At 43.2% G+C, this 20,308-nt stretch overlaps 1 protein-coding gene across 6 annotated transcripts in view; it reads right to left on the bottom strand.

Annotated features, from left to right (window-relative positions):
- wipi1 (WD repeat domain, phosphoinositide interacting 1) overlaps window positions 1-20,308 on the bottom strand; it is a 96,379-nt gene that overhangs the window by 25,313 nt on the left and 50,758 nt on the right. For 5 of the 6 annotated variants that reach the window (XM_060844894.1, XM_060844889.1, XM_060844896.1 and 2 more), the window contains exons 4-8: window positions 12,258-12,354; window positions 8,440-8,537; window positions 6,052-6,144; window positions 2,994-3,064; window positions 1,574-1,681 (exon numbers count right to left, since the gene is read on the bottom strand). In XM_060844894.1, the coding sequence (XP_060700877.1) occupies window positions 1,574-1,681; window positions 2,994-3,064; window positions 6,052-6,144; window positions 8,440-8,537; window positions 12,258-12,354 (467 nt within the window). The remainder of the gene's footprint in view (window positions 1-1,573; window positions 1,682-2,993; window positions 3,065-6,051; window positions 6,145-8,439; window positions 8,538-12,257; window positions 12,355-20,308) is intronic. The other variant, XM_060844895.1, reaches the window with a different exon arrangement.

Genomic DNA, 20,308 nt, shown 5'->3' with positions numbered 1-20,308 from the left:
GAGGACTGCAGAGATCCTAATTCCCTGAAAAACTGGTCCATAGCCCAGGAGTGTAAAGCCACCCTCCTACACCATCAATCTAAGCACACCTTCCTGTTCTCTAACTTCCTCTTTAAGATAATTAGCAAAAGAATTAGGGAGTAGGGGAGAAAACTTAAAAGGAAAAGCCTCTTCAGTGCTAACTTTCTAAAATGATTGCTGAATAGGCTGGGGCTGGTTTCCCTGGAGAGTTGGAGGCTGAGGGGTGACCTTATAGAGGTTTATAAAATCATGAGGGGCATGGATAGGATAAGTAGACAAGCTCTTTTGCCTGGGGTGGGGGAGTCCAGAACTAGAGGGCATAGGTTTAGGGTGAGTGGGGAAAGATTCAAAAGGGACCTAAGAGGCAACTTTTTCATGCAAAAGGTGGTACATGTAGGAAATGAGCTGCCAATGGAAGTGGTGAAGACTGGTACAATTACAACATTTAAAATGCATCTGGATGAGTATATGTATAGGAAGGATTTAGAGCGATATGGGCCGGGTGCTGGCAAATGGGACTAGATTAACTTAGTCAGCATGGACGAGTTAGACAGAAGGGTCTGTTTCCACGCTGTACATCTCTATGACTCTATAAAACCTTGCAAAGCCTAAAGGAAAAATTGAGGGAATGCAACCTTTTTGATAGTTCTTTCAAAGAGACTGAACTGTCATAATGGCTCACCTAATGTATGGTAACAGCTTACGATCTAGCAATTACACCCATGTCCTGATGGTACACTGGTCTGATTACTGACAACTTTCTGAAACCTTGCCCATATCATCTAGAATCTAGAACAACAAGTGGGCAGAAGGTTATGAATGTGAAACCAACACAGACAGGTTCAATTCAGTCCTTAGCCTCTGTCTCTTCCAAATGTCAACATATGGGTTTTGAAATCAGGTATGATGCTGGCTCTCTGCCTCTACGTGTGATAAAGAAATCTGTTTCGGCATTTACAGAGATAGCACAGCCATGTAGAGAGAACCAAAATTGCTGACTGAGGTGATCATATCTCACATTGTTGGTGGGCTGCTACTACAAAAATCTCCCTCACTTACACTGCCAGTGCTGAACGACATATTTGACATATGCCGTCAGTATTTGGATAATTATTCTTGCAAGAACACAGACAGAATAGCTCAAGACTCTGATAGTGTTGCCAAGAGTTCATTTCTACATAATCTTTCAATTAAACTCATTCCATATTAATTCCCTGAATACATATGCTAGTACTTTCATAATTAAAGCAGCCAGATAGGCAGATTGACCATTATTACAGTCAGATGCAAATCTCTGTTTCTGTACTGTTCCGACTGAGAAGTGAGGAAGGTTGCTGAAATTTGTAGACATGGGATAAACAAAACGACAAGAGTGCATGAGTCAGGCATAAACTATCTAAACTTGTGTAGTGGAGTCTACGCTGAAAGAAAAACAACTTTAGAACTCTGGACTTGGCTCTTCCTAGTTGTCAAACTGTTCCGACAGAAAGTAATACGAATGATTAAATGTCTAGTCCAGCCTTAGTGGGGAAATTCTGAAGAACTACTGTACCTCTGGCTGGGCTGTTCAAGTTTGAAGATGTGAATAGTTTCTGTATTACTTGATGCTGACAGGAACTGGGAGTCTCCACTGAAAGCCAGTGAGCCAATATTTACATACCTGTTGCAAAAGAAAAATAACATTGTATCAAAATCAGAATGTGGTAGAGATAAAAGTGGTGCAGTGGGAAAGTACTCCCACATCCAATACCAGCTTCAAAATAACCTATTTCCAAAATTCCTGGGGCAGAAAGGAGAGGTTCTGTGAACCCTAAATGAAGACAAACATATAGCGTACTTATTCTGAGTTTCCACTTCATTAGAAACACTTTACTGAATTCTGATAGTGACGCCACAGTAAACAGCCTGTGCAGTCCTCTACATTAAAGGGTGGTGTGTCTAGGATGGATCATCACACCTTTAGAATTAGAATTCTACCCATTTTATCCATTACACCTTTATATGCAGGTCAGAGCTAATAGGTGATCTATTGAAGTGCAGCACAATAGAAGCTCAGCAGAAAGGCAATGATTCTGAAGAGAATTGACTTCCTTTAAACTCTCTCTAGGTTACTCTCTCATGAGAGAAGTTGCATCATTGTTTTTAACAAAATTTTGTTGTTTTACAATCCTTGAGATTCTGCTTTCAGAGAGTAGGCCAGCATTACTCCACTATCTGCCAGATCTCACAGATATGCTCCTACCAAATGACGATGGTGTTGGTCCCTAGATGATAATCAGGCGTGGACGTTTCCTGCAAGGGCACAGTGAGTGCTCTTGTGGTACAGTGGTAGTGTCCCTACCTCTGAGCCAGGAGGCCTATGTATAAGTCCCACCTGCTCCAGAGGTGTGCTTTGACATGCCTGAACAGATCAATCAGAAAATATCTCCTGGGATGCTAAGGTAACACCACTGTGATTTTCAGATGAGATGAGCTAATTCTGCACAAACCAGTAATCAAAGCTGCAACCTCCCTGGTTCATGTGCTTAAATTACTGACTAGATATATGCTCTGAGCTACTGAAAATGTCTGATACATTGCACAGCAAACAATTACTTGCTACTTCTGCAAAATCCAACATAGGACATTGATAGTGTTCAGATGACTCTGTTCTCTATGATGCAGCTCCTTGAAAGCTAGAAGGAAACATTAGGTTATGACTATTCCACATCAGAAGTTCATTATGTCAGGGCAGCCCAGTTCAGATCATTCCCAGAAAGAGAAGGGAATCAGAGGATTAAGCTTTCACAGTCAACTCAAAGTCACAGGTTAGGAGCCCGGCATCTGCCTGCTCTCCAGGCCAACATGTTGTGAGGACAACAAATGGGAACATAAAATGGAAGAAAATACATTTACGAATGGAACCAAAGTAAACGCAAATCTAAAATACATGTAGTCACTTTATTTCATTTTGAAGCTATGCCTGACATTACCTTTTCATTCCTCTCCTGAATTCGTAGAGTTTCTCTCCTTCAGGAATGGAAAAGACACGTATAACTGTCCCCTGCAGAATATTGAGTGAGTGAATGATTCTCCACAATTTGGTAATCACAGAAAAGGGCATTAACAACTGATATCATTCAAGTACTTCAAACAGTTGCAAATATTTCATACGAAGCTTGACTATTCTAAATCTCCTGCTATAATTAATTGTTTTCCAGCCAAACATCAAATCTGCAACATTGCATTATTTTCAAAGTCCAATAAATTGTACAACACACTAACAAATTAAGAACCCTCACTGTACCCTGTGATAAATCATTCGATATTCATAATGTCTAAAACTCAGAGTGTCGATAAACGAACATGCAAGCATAAAACTTGCTGAGGCAGTCAACAAGGAATTGTACCTGCATGAAGCGAAATGCTAATTTAGCAAAAGCAAACACAGATCCTGAACTCAGCTCAGATGTTTTCACGTAAAAAAGGGAAATGAGATTTAACCACCCTCTGCTACTAATGCACATTTTCATCAATTTGCTCAAGAAAAAATACCTGTACAGGATGGAAAAAGGTGGAATCACAAACAGAATAATACATTAAAAAACATTCTTGTAACTTTATAGAAGCCTCTACTCAGTCCCTAAAATACTACTGAATGGAAATGTTGATCAGCACTAATGAAATCCATTAATGACTGGAAATTTGGGACATAGGATCAAACCGAAAAGCACAATCAAGCAAATTTTCAGTCACTAATGAAGGAGAGGGAAAGAATAGGATTGAGTATATATTGAGGGGCAGGGAAAATTACTTACACTCTCCCCCTCTTATTGGGAGACACTAACCCCCAGACAGTCAATGGAAAACTCCCCTCACCACTGCCTGGGAGACATTTCCTCTTCCCTCCTCACCCACAAAACCCACCCAGACTCTGGTCAGGAGGTTCTTTCTCAGCACCCTGACACTCACAGAAAGAGACCCTCCCACACTCAGAATAGGACCTGTCTCTAGTTGCCCTTGTGTTTGGTGTCTGAGAGGTATCACAGTCGAATAGGAAGGTAATCACTGAGCCCACGGTCATACATTTCACACTGAGATATGGTGACAACTGGAAAAGATAATGATGGGAATATATTTTTTGAAATCTTAGTGAGAGAAAATAACTTTTTTCAGTTTTAGAAGTTATTAACCAATAAAAATTATGAATCTGGTCTATGGATTTGAGAGATGATTGCTTGTATTCACCCTAGTAATCATCTACTAGTTGTTGTTATGGTAACCTTTACAATTAACTTTATCAGAAATATAAAATTGTAATGGGGGTCAAGGACTAAACAATTAGATAGTTGAGCAGTTAAGAATAATTTTATGGAAACAAGGAAGAGGATCACAAGATGTCAACCTCTGGATTAATCCTAGTTCTACCTGCTCGGGAATCAATGAAGTAGGAGTATGGAGCAGATAAATATATGGCTGGAAAGATGATGTGGATGAAGGGCTATAGATATTTGGGTTATTGGGCCAATTTGTGGGAATATGGGACCTGTACAAAATGGACTGGTTGAACATCTCAGAGCTGGGAATAACATCTATGGGATGCTTGCTAATGTTTGGGATAGGTTAAACAGGGGAATGAGTACCATGAAACAATGCAAAAAGAGACCAGAAGGTGCACAAAGCACAGGGAGACAGAAATAGAATTGCAATAAGGAACAGGAAGGCATTAGGATAAACTGGATAAGTGGGACGGCAGTGAGGCCTAAATTAGGTGTAACCTGCATCGATATGAATGCGTGGAGTGTGATAAATTAAGGTTGATGAGCTACAGGCACAGATAGCAACAAAAGATGTTGTTGTTGTGGCTCAAAATTGAGAATTATGGCTCAAAAAGGGGCAGGGCTGCTTATAAAATATGCCTGGATACAATTATTTGGGAAAGATGGGAAGACAGTACTAGAGCAAGAGGATGTCAGGAAGGGTAAAGGACATATGATATTTAGACGGAGTCAGGAAACAATGGAAATACACTACTGGCTACATTCCATAGGCTACCACATAGTGAGAGAAACACAGAGGAGCAAATATATCAACACAGACAGGGACAAAAACTAAACAGTGGTGATATACTTGGTGGGGTCTATACACCATGGGGTCTATACACTATTGCTATCCCAGGCTGTATTAGGGTAATGTTGGGAACAGGGTCAAAGAATCTGTGAAGTTCAGGGGAATCTTCTTGATCGGTATACTCCCAACCCAATAAGAAAGGAGGCATTGCTAGATCTGGGTCTGGGGCTTGAGTAAGGTGATCTAAATGGATCAATTGTCAGTTGAGGAACTTTTAGGAAATGGTGATCATGGTATTAAATGGTTGAGGTCAGGACAGACCAGGACAAGGAGCAATGTCAAAGCAGCAATATACACAGTTTTGGACCCCATATCTCAGGAAGGATGTACTGGCCCTGGAGCGTGTTCAGAGGAGGTTCACGAGAATAGTCCCAGGAATGAAAAGCTTAACAAATGAGGAATGTTTGAGGACTCTGGGTTTATACTCAATGGAGTTTAGAAGGATGAGAGGGGATCTAATTGAAACTTACAGAATACTGAATGGCCTGGGCAGAGTGGACATTGGGAAGATGTTTCCATTGGTAGGAGAGTCAAGGACCCGAGGGCACAGCCATAGAGTAAAGACTGGAGATATGGAGAAACGTCTTCAGTCAGAGAGTGGTGAATCTATGAAATTCATTGCCATAGAAGGCTGTGAAACCCAGATCATTGAGTATCTTTAAGACTGAGATAGATAGGCTCTTGAGTATCAAGGGGATCAAGGATTACGGGGAGAAGGTGGGAGAATGGGATTGAGAAACGTATTTGCCATGATTGAATAGTGGAACAGACTCAATGGGCAGAATGGCCTAATTTCTGTTCCTATGTCTTATGGTCTTAAAACCATTTAACTGGAAGAGGCACATTTGCAGACAGCTAGCATGGCATGACTGACCAAATGTCCGCTTTCCGAGCTGGAAACATTCTAGGATTCCACAATACCTTTTCCGAGGCACTTGCCAGTTTTGAACCTGTGCAGTTGAAGGTTAGTGCTGCAAGTGGACCATCGTGTGCAGGAATTACAGAAATGCTGTGCTGATAGGATATAAACAGACAAATTACAAAAAAAATCACTCCAATAAACTACAAATGGCAGCTAATTAAAATAACATAATTTGGACTGGGCTGGACAGATTTTAAGCAGAGAATTTAATAAACAAAGTTGGTATACAGATTGGCTGCAAGTTTTTAGTAACCCTTATACAGCATCCAGTGAGAGCACAGGAGGTTCCAAAGTACTTTGCAGGCAATGAATCACTTTTAAGACTAACCAAAACAGAAACTGCTGGAAAAACTCAACAGATCTTGTGGCGTCTGTGGAGAGATAAAAACATTAATGTTTTGAGTCCAGTGACCCTTCTTCAGAACAATTACTTTTAATCACAGTTGTAATGTCTAATTAGATGACAGCCAAATTAGATAATTGACTGAGTAATCTCTCACAGTAATGTTTGAGGAATTAATTTTTGAGATTCCATTGCTCTTCTTGGAGTCATGTTGTTTCTGGACAAGTCATTGGAACACTGTCTACAGCTCTGGTCATGCTGCTGTAAGAAGGATGTCGTTAAACTAGGAAAATTACCGAAAAAATTTACAAGGAGGTTGGCGGAACTGAAGGGTTGAGTTATAAGAAAAAGCTGGAGAGGCAGGGACTTTCTCCTTGCAGTGTAAGAGATGTGACCTTATAGAGGCTTATAAAATCATGAGGGGCATACTTAGGGTGAATAGCCAAGGTCTTTTTCCCATGGTAGGGGTTTGCAAGACAAGAGTACATAGGGTTCAAGGTAAGAGAAAGGTTTATTTGGGACCTAAGGGATAACTTTTTCACTCAGAGGGTGGTGAATGGGATGAGCTGCCAGAGGAAGTGGTAAAGGTGGGTACAATTACAACATTTAAAAGACATTTGGACAGGCAAATAGATAGGAAAGGTTTAGAGGGATATGGGCCAAACACAGGCAAATGGGACTACTTGAGTTTAGGATATTGGATGGCACGGACAAGTTGGACCGAAGGATCTGTTTCCAAGCTGCATGACTCTAATTATCCAATTTTGGTTTATAGGTTGTTACTGACACCTTGTACTATGCACCACTTAAATCCACATATTCCATCACCTTCAGGTTTAATTGGGATGTGGCTGTGGATAGTGGAGTAGAAACAGGGATTGAGTCGAAGGTTGTGGGGCAGAGGAAGGGAGATGGGGAAGGAGATTGGAGAAGGAAAGACAGAGAAGGAGAAAGGGGAAATGAAGTGGGGGGGATGGAGAGGGCGGAGCAGAGGAAGAGGGAGACTGCATAGACTGGGGCAAGGAGAGAGAGATTGAGAGACAGAGAGAGAGAGAGAGAGAGAGTTGGAGGAGCCAGATTTGGGGTGGGAGATGCTAGGGATAGAGTTGATGGGGAGAGAGAGAGAGTGAGCACTCACTCTCCTTCCTTCATCCCCCGCATCATTCTCACTCACCTTGCTGCAACTCATTTCAGTATTGTGGCTCTCCTCTGCACATACACAGTTGCCTTTGTTATTGAGTAAAAACAATGACTGCAGATGCTGGAAACCAGATTCTGGATTAGAGGTGCTGGAAAAGCACAGCAGTTCAAGCAGCATCCAAGGAGCAGTAAAATCGACGTTTTGGGCAAAAGCCCTTCATCAGGAATACAGCACAGTGCTCTCTCCACCCTTCAGGCTCTCTGCCTGTATTCCTGATAAAGGGCTTTTGCCTGAAACGTCGATTTTACTGCTCTTCGGATGCTGCCTGAACTGCTGTGCTTTTCCAGCACCTCTAATCCAGAATGTCTTTGTTATTGACATGATCAGAAGTAACGGGTAATGTTGTAGTGGGTGTGCAATCATGCAGAGGCACAGCTGCTGACACTGGGGCCTGTCACAATATTCGCCTTTTTGATAACGTCCAGTGAGAGGCTAGTTAAGGCTCCGGTTTTCATGAACTGAACTAACAGCAGGAAATGTGGAGAGCCAATTGAGCTCACAACTTGATTCAAGGATGACTGCGCCACCCAGTTTGTGATACAGGATTGGTATGAACCATTATCTCAAAAGTCACTGGAACTCAATGGATAAAGATTTCATGATCTCACTCAGCCCAGAACTTAACATGGAGCACATTTTGCCACCTTTGTTACACCTCAAAGTCTGGAGGAAGCTACGAACCTCAGCCAACCAAGATCTGATCTTAAACCATCTCATCAAGTCAACTGATGAGAGTCATAGAAGGTGAATAGAAGTGATTCTCATTCTCTTACTCTCTGCAAGTTTTAAAAGACTCCGTTGTCATATTGTTGCCACCCACTTACCCTGTAATTACAGACTCACCAAGTTATTTGCATCATAAATCACTATCTCTCCTATTGTGGCATTCCCAGGATATGCCAGGTATGAGTTGGAATGATTGATGGAAAGTGCACAGAGTCCTAGAAAGAACAGACAAAACAAGATGTCAGAAAGTTCAGCCTGCGATTTGCAACTGGTGATGCACTCAAGAGTGAACTGGGAAAAGTGTGAATCACGTCAGAGCACAGAATCACATAAGACTCAGTTACAATGGTGCACAAATTGCTTCTGAATTGTATGAATGGGAAAGGACAATTTAAAATGATGGTGCAACTGAAGGAATACTTGGCATCAGGTGTGTCACAAATAAAGACAACAATGAATAACTAAAGCAGAGTAGGGTGTGAATCAAAGTTCTTAAATCTCACTCCAATCAAATGGGAGAAATAAACCAAGAACTTGCATTAGAATAGCACTATTCATATCCTTAGGTTGTCATCAAATTACTTGTGAAGTCTAACAAATTGTAAGCAAACAGCATAGTCAATTCTTGCACATTAGAGGCCCACACACAAAAATTTGAGAAACAATTTGGTAGTGTTCATTGAGCAACACAGTAAATGCTTGACTTGAGCACCAGGAGATATTTGCTGAAAAAGTTCAAATAATGTCATGGGATCTTTCACAGCCTCCCAGCCAGGCAGAATGGGCCAATTTCACATCTTATCTTAAAGTGTGCATGCTAATACTATATTTATACACAGTGAAACATCAGTCTGGATAATGGCTAGAAGTTTCCTCGGATCCTCTACCACTTCAATGCAGTAACCTTACTGTAAATGTGACTGAACTTGTACTTCTGCATCATATTCCTGCTAACAAAGACAGTAAATTATTGACATTTCACTTGCAGACTGTGGTCATTCAAAGAACAAGGTAAGGTCTCCAGTTCATCACTGAATTGTGTGTGTGACTTTGCAGGCCACGTTCTACCTCTCTCACTTGTTTTCTCTTTCTGTGGCCAAATGGCTCCTTCTGCTTGTAGGTTTCAGTTTCTACCACCATCTTCCCTTCTGCCACTTCCCAAAAGATTTCATCAAAGAAGAGAAAATAGCTGCCAGACCTATCTACACAGAAAGGACAGCTTTAGACTCTGACAAAGCAGATGCAGTAGAGACAGGCATCAGGTAAAACCTGGCAGGCAAAAGGAAAAAGGGTAGAAACTAAAATTATTTTTGTAGCATCAGGAGAGCTCTATAAGAATGTGAGTTGCTTCTGTTGCCTGGAAAACAGCCCTGTATTTGGACTAAATGTTAACCAGACCATTTGTGATGCAAAATTCTCTTCTCGTCACCGCTCACATCTAATTTTAGGCTCCACAAATGACATAAGATTTCATCCACATTACCAAACAACAGTTTTAGGCCAATAAAGTTGTGCATAAAGTCGTGAACTGTTCCAGTGCTGTGTTAAGTTGAACATAACTGTGGCTGTTAGAAACTACTTTGGTTCAGAAACATCTCAGCATTTTTGACTTTGCCAATACTATGCTCATGAAGTTCCTACAGGATACGTCTTGCTTTCAAATACAACTATCAGTGACAGAACTTTTCAAGAAGTTCCTGCTACTGTTCAGTGCATTAAATACATTGGGAAAAATAGCTGAGACTTAAATCAAATATAGCCAGTCAAACTGATTGGTGTAATCATAGATATTTGTAAACACTTCAACGTCTCAACACCTGTTCTGCTCACTTTGAGCAATATTTCGGCAGAGAGGTAACACCTATTCCGACAAGTCCTGACGAACCTATTCCAACAGACACTGCATCAGAGGTCAGATTGGTTTTCCTTCATGTGAATCCAAGGAAAATGATGGGACCAGACGGAGTACCAGGCCGTGCACTCAGGGCATGCACAGATCAACTGGCAGAGGCCTTCTCGGACATCTTCAACCTCTCCCTGCAACAGGCCACTGTCCCTGCCTATTTCAAAAGGGCCAACATCAGCCCTGTGCCTAAGAAGGCTCATTCGGCATGTCTCAATGACTACCGCCCAGTATCCCTAACTTCAGTGGTCATGAAGTGGTTTGAAAGGCTGGTCATGGCATTAATCAACTCCAGCCTCCCCACTACTCTTGACCCACTCCAATTTGCCTATCGGACCAAAGGATCCATGTCAGATGCCATATTACTTGCCCTTCACTCCTCCATAGAAGATCTTGACACCAAGAACTGCTATGTAAAAATCCTACTCATTGACTACAGTTCAGCCTTCAACATTATTATTGCCTCGAGACTGATTACTAACATTAGTGGTGGCGCAGTGGTTAGCACTGCTGCTTCACCGCGCCTGGGACCCGGGTTCAATTCCTGCCTCGGGCAACTGTCTGTGTGGACATTCTCCCCATGTCTGCGTGGGTTTCCTCCGGGTGCTCCAGTTTCCTCTCACAATCCAAAGATTTGCAGGTCAGGTGAATTGGCCATGCTAAATTGCCCGTATAGTTAGGTGCATTAGTCAGGGGTGAATGGGTGGGTTGACCTTTGGAGGGTCAGTGTGGACTTGTTGGGCTGAAGGGCCTGTTTCCACACTGTAGGGAATCTAATCTAATCTAATCTTGGACTAAGCCCCACTCTCTGCAATTGGACCCTCAGCTTCCTGACCCACAGGCCACAATCAGGGAAGATTGGGGACAATATTTCAACATCACTAATACTCAACCCTGGATTCCCCCCTTGGATGCGTACTCAGCCCTCTCAATGCGAGCAAAACCAAGGAACTCATTATTGACTTTTGGCAGGATGTAACTCATGACCCACTACACAATAACAGCACAGAGGTGAAACGAGTGGAGAGTGTCAAGCTCCTGAGAGTGTTCATCCACATCAAGCTTTCTTGGACTCTTCATGTGAATGCACTGGTTACAAAGACCCAACAACGTCTCTTCTTCCTCAGGCAGCTGAGGAAATTTGGCATGACAGCAAATACCCTTGCCAACTTTTATAGGTGTGCCATCGAGAGCATTCTGTCTGGATGTTTCACTATCTGGTATGGCAACTGTACCATTCAAGATCAGAGAGCGATGAACTCAGCCCGGACAAACACAAAGGCCAACCTTCCATCTACAGAATTCATCTACCAGGCCCGCTGTCAAGGAAAGGCCGTCAGCATTCTCAAAGATCCATCCAACCCTGGCAGTGTTTTTCTACAACCTCTACCATCGGGAAGAGGGTACAGAAGCCTGAACACACACACACCAGCCGGTTTTGAAACTTTTGTTAGAATACTGAATGGTCTCACAAATTCTTAACATTCACCTGTACCTGTGTTTTGGTTTTTGCCACTGTTTAACTATTATTTATTTATCAATGCTATTTAACCACATGATCTGCCTGCATTGCTTGCAAGACAAAGCTTTTCACTGTGCCTCAGTACACGTGACAACAAATTCAATTCAATTTAATAAATCCATGACTGATCAGAACAAATGGAGTCCAGGAGAACAAGAGAAAACAGGTTTATCCAGAGATTAGTTAAAATGTGGAACATACCAACACATAGCTGAGATGAACAGAAAAAATCCAGTTAAGGGGAGCTTGAGAACAAAATAGGAGGGGATTAGATTTATGGGGTTGGGGAGGAGGGGAAGGGGTTAACTTGAGTTGAACACAAACACCAGCAGAGACTGGTTGGATTGTCTGACCTGCTTTGGGATTGTATGTTTTGTAAAATTCTGTCCAATATTCTCTCATTTACATGCTATTATGCTTCAGCAAGACAGTAATGACTCAAAGAAACCTTCTGGAATTTGAGTCCAGACATTTAGCAATTTGAAATTGATTTGAAACAGTTTAACCCACCTGTGCGGTTTGGTGGTATATCCTGAATAGTTTTCAGTAACTTCAAGTCCTTGATGTTATGAATGTAAATGGACTCCTCCAAACAAACTACCAACCTCTGTAGTGAGAAAATAAAGTTCATGTTAAAAATGAATTAAATGTAAGGCTAAAAGCTGGGGAACATCTGACTGAGGTGGACAAATTTCTGATGGCTGAAAATGTGTTGCTGGTCAAAGCACAGCAGGCCAGGCAGCGTCTCAGGAATAGGGAATTCGATGTTTCGAGCATAAGCCCTTCATCAGGAATGAAAGAGAGTAGCCAAGCAGGCTAAGATAAAAGGTAGGGAGGAGGGACTTGGGGGAGGGGCAATGGAGGTGGGATAGGTGGAAGGAGGTCAAGGTGAGGGTGATAGGCCGGAGTGGGGTGGGGGCGGAGAGGTCTGTGCAGAGGAGATGACCTGGGGGGTGCAGTGAGAGAGAGACTCACTGAAATCCTTGTGGAGGGAGGAAGAGAGCTTCTTCAAGGAAGGCATCCTTGCAAGAGGATTCGCAGTAGGTTAAAATCTTCGAGTAAAAAATGAGGTCTGCAGATGCTGGAGATCACAGCTGAAAATGTGTTGCTGGACACAGACAGGACATATAGGGAGAAGCTTTTCCCTAGTTGAGGGATTAATAACCAGGGGACACAATTTTAAGATAATGAGGTTGTGGAAAGCTTTTTTATTCCAAAGGGTTGTAAGTATCTGGAACTCTATGCCTAAAAGGGTGATAGAGGCAGGAAGCCTCAAAACATTTGAAAATGACTGATAAATCATAGCATAGAAAGCTACAGACAGATGAGATTAGAATAGATGAATGTTTAACGACCCCAGTGTGGACACGATGGGCTGAAGGACATCTTTCAATGCTGTACAGATCTGATATACAATGTTGGGGTTTAGACAATATTTGGTCTTGACTGGCAACATACCTGTTACAATTGAAGAAAAATTTTCAAGAATGGCAATTGGATAGGTACAGGGATAGGTGCTTAAGCTAGGACAACAAGGACCGCAGATTCCCCCCAGACGTGATCGACGATGCCCTCCACCGCATCTCCTCCACTTCCCGCTCCTCCGCCCTTGAGCCCCGCTCCTCCAACCGCCACCAAGACAGAACCCCACTGGTTCTCACCTACCACCCCACCAACCTGCGCATACAACGTATTATCCGCCGCCATTTCCGCCACCTCCAAACGGACCCCACCACCAAGGATATATTTCCCTCCCCTCCCCTATCAGCGTTCCGCAAGGACCACTCCCTTCGTGACTCCCTTGTCAGATCCACACCCCCCACCAACCCAACCTCCACCCCCGGCACCTTCCCCTGCAACCGCAGGAAATGTAAAACTTGCGCCCACACCTCCACACTCACTTCCCTCCAAGGCCCCAAGGGATCCTTCCATATCCGCCACAAGTTCACCTGTACCTCCACACACATCATCTATTGCATCCGCTGCACCCGATGTGGCCTCCTCTATATTGGTGAGACAGGCCGCTTACTTGCGGAACGCTTCAGAGAACACCTCTGGGCCGCCCGAACCAACCAACCCAATCACCCCGTGGCTCAACACTTTAACTCCCCCTCCCACTCCACCGAGGACATGCAGGTCCTTGGACTCCTCCACCGGCAGAACACAACTACACGACGGCTGGAGGAGGAGCGCCTCATCTTCCGCCTGGGAACCCTCCAACCACAAGGTATGAATTCAGATTTCTCCAGCTTCCTCATTTCCCCTCCCCCCACCTTGTCTCAGTCGGTTCCCTCAACTCAGCACCGCCCTCCTAACCTGCAATCCTCTTCCTGACCTCTCCGCCCCCACCCCACTCCGGCCTATCACCCTCACCTTGACCTCCTTCCACCTATCACATCTCCATCGCCCCTCCCCCTAGTCCCTCCTCCCTACCTTTTATCTCAGCCGGCTTGGCTCTCTCTCTCTTATTCCTGATGAAGGGCTTATGCTCGAAACGTCGAATTCTCTATTCCTGAGATGCTGCCTAACCTGCTGTGCTTTGACCAGCAACACATTTGCAGCTGTGATCTCCAGCATCTGCAGACCTCATTTTTTACACTACACCGTGAGCCGAAGGGCCTGTTCTGTGCTGTATTGTTCTATGTTCTAATGCACTCCAAAAGAGCATTTCCGAAACAACACACTGCACTCTGCTGGTGTGCAGCTCATTACAGCACACACCTAAGGATTCAATCCCAATACAAACTGCCTGTGTGAATGATAAACACCAATGCAGACTGTTGGGACTGTTTCTCTTATGATTTCCATTTAAGCCTATTAACATTTGTATAGAAGTCGAATTACATGAAGCACATAGTCAGATAGAAAAACATAGCCAGTCTTCCCTCAATTCAGATTAATCTACCTAACATGTTTTGAATTAAAATCTCAAATCAATCCAATTAGGTTTAGCCAGAAAATATTATTACATTGGGAAATGACAGCTGTTATACTTGACACTAAAACTGTATCTGGATGATTAAGTAGCAAATCGAGAACAGCATATGTACCAGTAACAATGTACAACTGCTCTGAAAGGAATCTTTCAGCCATTATCTAGATTGTAGAGTCTGCTTTCAATTTACAAAACAATGAAGTGCTGTTGACAACTGGTGGTGGTGGGGGTTGGTGGAGAACAAAAGAGGTAACTTCCCTTTAAGCAGTGTGTTACACGATTTCAGGATGCATTAACACACCAGATTCCACAAACAACAAAAGATTAATGTTTGTCAGGTCACACAAATCCCCTCCACCCCATCAAATACAATTTTTCATCCACCTGAGTGGGGAGGTGGGGCCCAAACCTGAAATCTCATCTGAAAGTGGCGTCTTTGCAAAGGCAGCATTCCTCTATTGCACTGGGGTATCAAGAGGGAGGTGATGGTGGTGGTGTAGCAGTAATGGCACTGGTCTTATAATTCACAGTCCCTCATGTTCTGGGGACATGTGTATGAATCCCATCATAGCAGATAATGAAATCTGAATTCAATGAAACATAATCTGGAATTTTTAAAATTTTTAAATGATCACGTAATCATTGTCCATTATCCTAAAAGCCCATCTGGTTCAGTAATGTACTCACGGGAAGAAAATCTAGTGTTTTTACCTGGTCTGTCCTACACATGATTCCAAACCCATAGCAATGTGGTTGACCCTTAACTGCCCTCTGAAATGCCCTAGCAAACCACTCAGTTCAGGGCAATTAGGAACAGGCCATAACCGCTGGTCCAGCCACAACTGAGACCCACTTCCCGTGAACAAATAAAAGCAAATACGCTCAAGGGGTGGCACGGTGGCTCAGTGGTTAGCACTGCTGCCTCTCACAGCGCCAGGGACCTGGGTTTGATTCCTGCCTTGGTTGCCTGTGTGGAGTTTGCACATTCTCCCCATGTCTGCGTGGGTTTCCTCCTCGTACTCTGGTTTCCTCTCACAATCCAAAGATGTGCAGGTTAGGTGAATTGGCCATGCTAAATTGCCCATAGTGTTAGGTACATTAGTCAGGGGTAAAAGTAGGGGAACGGGTCTGGGTGAGTTATTCTTCAGAGGGTTGATGTGGACTTAAGAGTCATAGAATCATAGAGATGTACAGCATGGAAACAGACCCTTCGGTCCAAGCCATCCATGCCGACCAGATATCCTAACCCAATCTAGTCCCACCTGCCAGGACCCGGCCCATATCCCTCCAAACCCTTCCTATACATATACCCATCCAAATGCTTTTTAAATGTTGCAATTGTACCAGCCTCCACAACATCTGCTGGCAGCTCATTCCATACACGTACCACCCTCTGCGTGAAAACGTTGCCCCTTAGGTCTCTTTTATATCTTTCCCCTCTCACTCTAAACCTATGCCCTCTAGTTCTGGACTCCCCCACCCCAGGGAAAAGACTTCGTCTATTTAGTCCTATCCATGCCCCTCATAATTTTGTAAACCTCTATAAGGTCACCCCTCAGCCTCCAACGCTCCAGGGAAAACAGCCCCAGCCTGTTCAGCCTCTCCCTGTAGCTCAGATCCTCCAACACTGGCAACATCCTTGTAAATCTTTACTGAACCCTTTCAAGTTTCTTTTCAATAGCAAAGAGACCAGAATTGCACGCAATATTCCAACAGTGGCTGAACCAATGTCCTGTACAGCCGCAACATGACCTCCCAACTCCTGTACTCAATACGCTGACTAATAAAGGAGAGCACACCTTCTTCACTATCCTATCTACATGCGACTCCACTTTCAAGGGGCTATGAACCTGCGCTCCAAGGTCTCTTTGTTCAGCAACACTCCCTAGGACCTTACCATTAAGTGTATAAGTCCTGCTAAGATTTGCTTTCCCAAAATGCAGCACCTCGCATTTATATGAATTAAACTCCATCTGCCACTTCTCAGCCCATTGGCCCATCTGGTCAAGATCCTGTTGTAATCTGAGGTAACCCTCTTCATTGTCCACTACACCTTCAATTTTGGTGTCATCTGCAAACTTACTAACTGTACCTCTTATGCTCACATCCAAGTCATTTATATAAATGACAAAAAGTAGAGGGCCCAGCACCGATCCTTGTGGCACTCCACAGGTCACACGCCTCCAGTCTGACAAACAACCCTCCACCACCACCCTCTGTCTTCTATCTTTGAACCAGTTCTGTATCCAAATAGCTAGTTCTCCCTGTATTCCATGAGATCTAACCTTGCTAATCAGTCCCCCATGGGGAACCTTGTCGAATGCCTTACTGAAGTCTATATAGATCACATCTACTGCTCTGCCCTCATCTATCTTCTTTGTTACTTCATCAAAAAACTCTATCAAGTTTGTGAGACATGATTTCCCACACACAAAGCCATGTTGACTATCCCGAATCAGTCCTTGCCTTTCCAAATACATGTACATCCTGTCCCTCAGGATTCCCTCCAACAACCTGCCCACCACCAAGGTCAGGCTCACTCGTCTATAGTTCCCTGGCTTGTACTTTCCATCCTTCTTAAACAGTGGCACCACGTTTGCCAACCTCCAGTCTTCTAGCACCTCACCTGTGACTATACAAGTATTTCAGCAAGAGGCCCAGCAATCACTTCTCTAGCTTCCCACAGAGTTCTCGGGTACACCTGATCAGGTCCTGGGGATTTATCCACCTTTAACCATTTCAAGACATCCTGCACTTCCTTCTCTGTAATCTGGACATTTTGCAAGATGTCACCATCTATTTCCCTACAGTCTATATCTTCCATATCCTTTTCCACAGTAAATACTGATGCAAAATATTCATTTAGTATCTCCCCCATTTTCTGTGGCTCCACACAAAGGACGCATTGCTGATCTTTGAGGGGCCCTATTCTCTCCCTAGTTACCCTTTTGTCCTTAATATATTTGTAAAAACCCTTTGGATTCTCTTTAATTCTATTTGCCAAAGCTATCTCATGTCCCCGTTTTGCCCTCCTGATTTCCCTCTTAAATATACTCCTACTTTCTTTATACTCTTCTTAGAATTCACTCGATCTATTTTGTCTATACCTGACATATGCTTCCTTCTTTTTCTTAGCCAAACACTCAATTTCTTTAGTCATCCAGCATTCCCTATACCTACCAGCCTTCCCTTTCACCCTGACAGGAATATACTTTCTCTGGATTCTTGCTATCTCATTTCTGAAGGCTTCCCATTTTCCAGCTGTCCCTTTACCTGCGAACATCTGCCTCCAATCAGCTTTTGAAAGTTCTTGCCTAATACCGTCAAAATTGGCCTTTCTCCAATTTAGAACTTCAACTTTTAGATCTGGTCTATCCTTTTCCATCACTATTTTAAAACAAATAGAATTATGGTCGCTGGCCCCAAAGTGTTCCCCCACTGACACCTCAGTCACCTGCCCTGCCTTATTTCCGAAGAGTAGGTCAGGTTTTGCACATTCTCTAGTAGGTACATCCACATTCTGAGTAAGAAAATTATTTTGTACACACTTAAGAAATTCCTCTTCATCTAAACCTTTAACACTATGGCAGTCCAAGTCAATGTTTGGAAAGTTAAAATCCCCTACAATAACCACCATATTATTCTTACAAATAGCTGAGATCTCCTTACAAATTTGTTTCTCAATTTCTCTCTGACTATTGGGGTCTATAATACAAACCCAATAAGATGATCATCCTTTTCATATTTCTCAGTTCCACCCAAATAACTTCCCTCGATGTATTTCCAGGAATATCCTCCCTTAGCACAGCTGTAATGCTATCCCTTATCAAAAATGCCACTCCCTCACCTCTTTTGTCTCCCTCTCTATCCTTCCTGTAGCATTTGCATCCTGGAACATTCAGCTGCCAGTCCTGCCCATCCATGAGCCATGTTTCCGTAATTGCTATGATATCCCAGTCCCATGTTCCTAACCATGCCCTGAGTTCATCTGCCTTCGCTATTAGTCCCCTTGCATTGAAATAAATGCAGTTTAATTTATTAGTCCTAACTTGTCCCTGCCTGCCCTGACTATTTGACTCACATCTGTTCTCAGCTGGATCTCTTTCCTCACTGTCTCCCTGGGTCCCACCCCCTCACCTTACTAGTTTAAATCCTCCCAAGCAGTTCTAGCAAATTTCCCTGCCAGTATATTAGTCCCCTTCCAATTTAGGTGCAATCCATAGTTCTTGTATAGGTCACTTCTACCCCTAAAGAGATTCCAATGATCCAAAAATGTGAATCCTTCTCCCATACACCAGCTCCTCAGCCATGCATTCATCTGCTCTATCCTCCTATTCCTGCCCTCACTAGCTCGTAGCACTGGGAGTAATCCAGATATTACTACCCTTGAGGAGCTCCTTTTTAAATTTCTACCTAACTCTCTGTAATCTCCCTTCAGAGTCTCAACCTTCTCCCATCCTATGTCATTGGTTCCAATGTGGACAATGACCTCCTGCTGGCCCCTCTCCCCCGTTAGAACATTCTGCACCCTCTCTGAGACATCCTTGATCCTGGCCCCAGGGAAACAACACACCGTTCTGCTTTTTCTCTGCTGGCCACAGAAACGTCTGTCTGTACCTCGGACTACAGAATCCCCTAACACAGTCTCAGTACCAGAAACTTGGCTGTTTGTAGAAACGTTCCCCTGAGAATCCATCACCCACTACATTTTCCAAAACAGCATACCTGTTTGAAATGGGTATTGAAATATCCACAAAAGACTCCTGCACTAGCTGCCGACCTCTCTTACCCTTCCTGGAGGTCACCCATCTATGTGACTGTATCTGAGATTTTCCCCCCTTCCTATAACTGACATCAACCACATACTGTTGCTGTTGCAAATTCCTCATCACTTCTATTTGTCTCTCCAGCCGATCCATTCGATCTGATAAGATTCGCACCCAACAGTATTTATGGCAGATATAATCCGCAGTAACCCTTAAACTCTCTTTAACTCCCACATCTGACAAGAAGTACATATCACTGCAAAGGCCATTTTTGCTCCTTCAGAATCTACAGACCCAGAAAATAACACTTGTCTTATTCCTCTACAAACACTGCCACAGGTTAAAATATAAGCCATAGCTATTAATTTAAGTTTAATCAAGAGACTTATCTCCAAAAGCATATAATCAAGAAAGAATCCACTGTACTCACTACTGCATCCTTTCTCTTGGACAGACTTGAAACAACAATTAACTTATCTGAGTCTGTGCTGTGAACTCTGCCCAGCAGTTCCTCCAAAATTAGTTGTGAATTTCACTGTTTGTTAATTTTCCCAGATGCACTCGGATGTCCAGCAATACACAAATTCAAACAGCAAAGGCAGTAACTGTGAGGTTTTCTCTCTCCCTCCTGCACTTTCCTCACCATGTGCTTCCTTTGTCTGCTCTTCTCCCTTTTAAACTGCTGTTGTTTTGACTTTTATTCCCAAAGTTCAAAACAATGCAGCAGCATATAAAACAGTAATTGCTGCTCCTGGAATTCAAGGAAATCACCTCCAACACCTAAAATACCTCAAAAAAAGGAGCAGCTCTTACAGCCAGAAATTTTTCCCGTCCTCCATCTTGGATTACCGGGCCAAAGG

The sequence above is a fragment of the Hemiscyllium ocellatum genome, chromosome 25, assembly GCF_020745735.1.
Source record: "Hemiscyllium ocellatum isolate sHemOce1 chromosome 25, sHemOce1.pat.X.cur, whole genome shotgun sequence".
NCBI classification, from domain to species: domain Eukaryota; kingdom Metazoa; phylum Chordata; class Chondrichthyes; order Orectolobiformes; family Hemiscylliidae; genus Hemiscyllium; species Hemiscyllium ocellatum.
The sequence above is the reverse complement of the archived record's forward strand: the minus strand, read 5'-3'. Positions and strand labels throughout refer to the sequence as shown.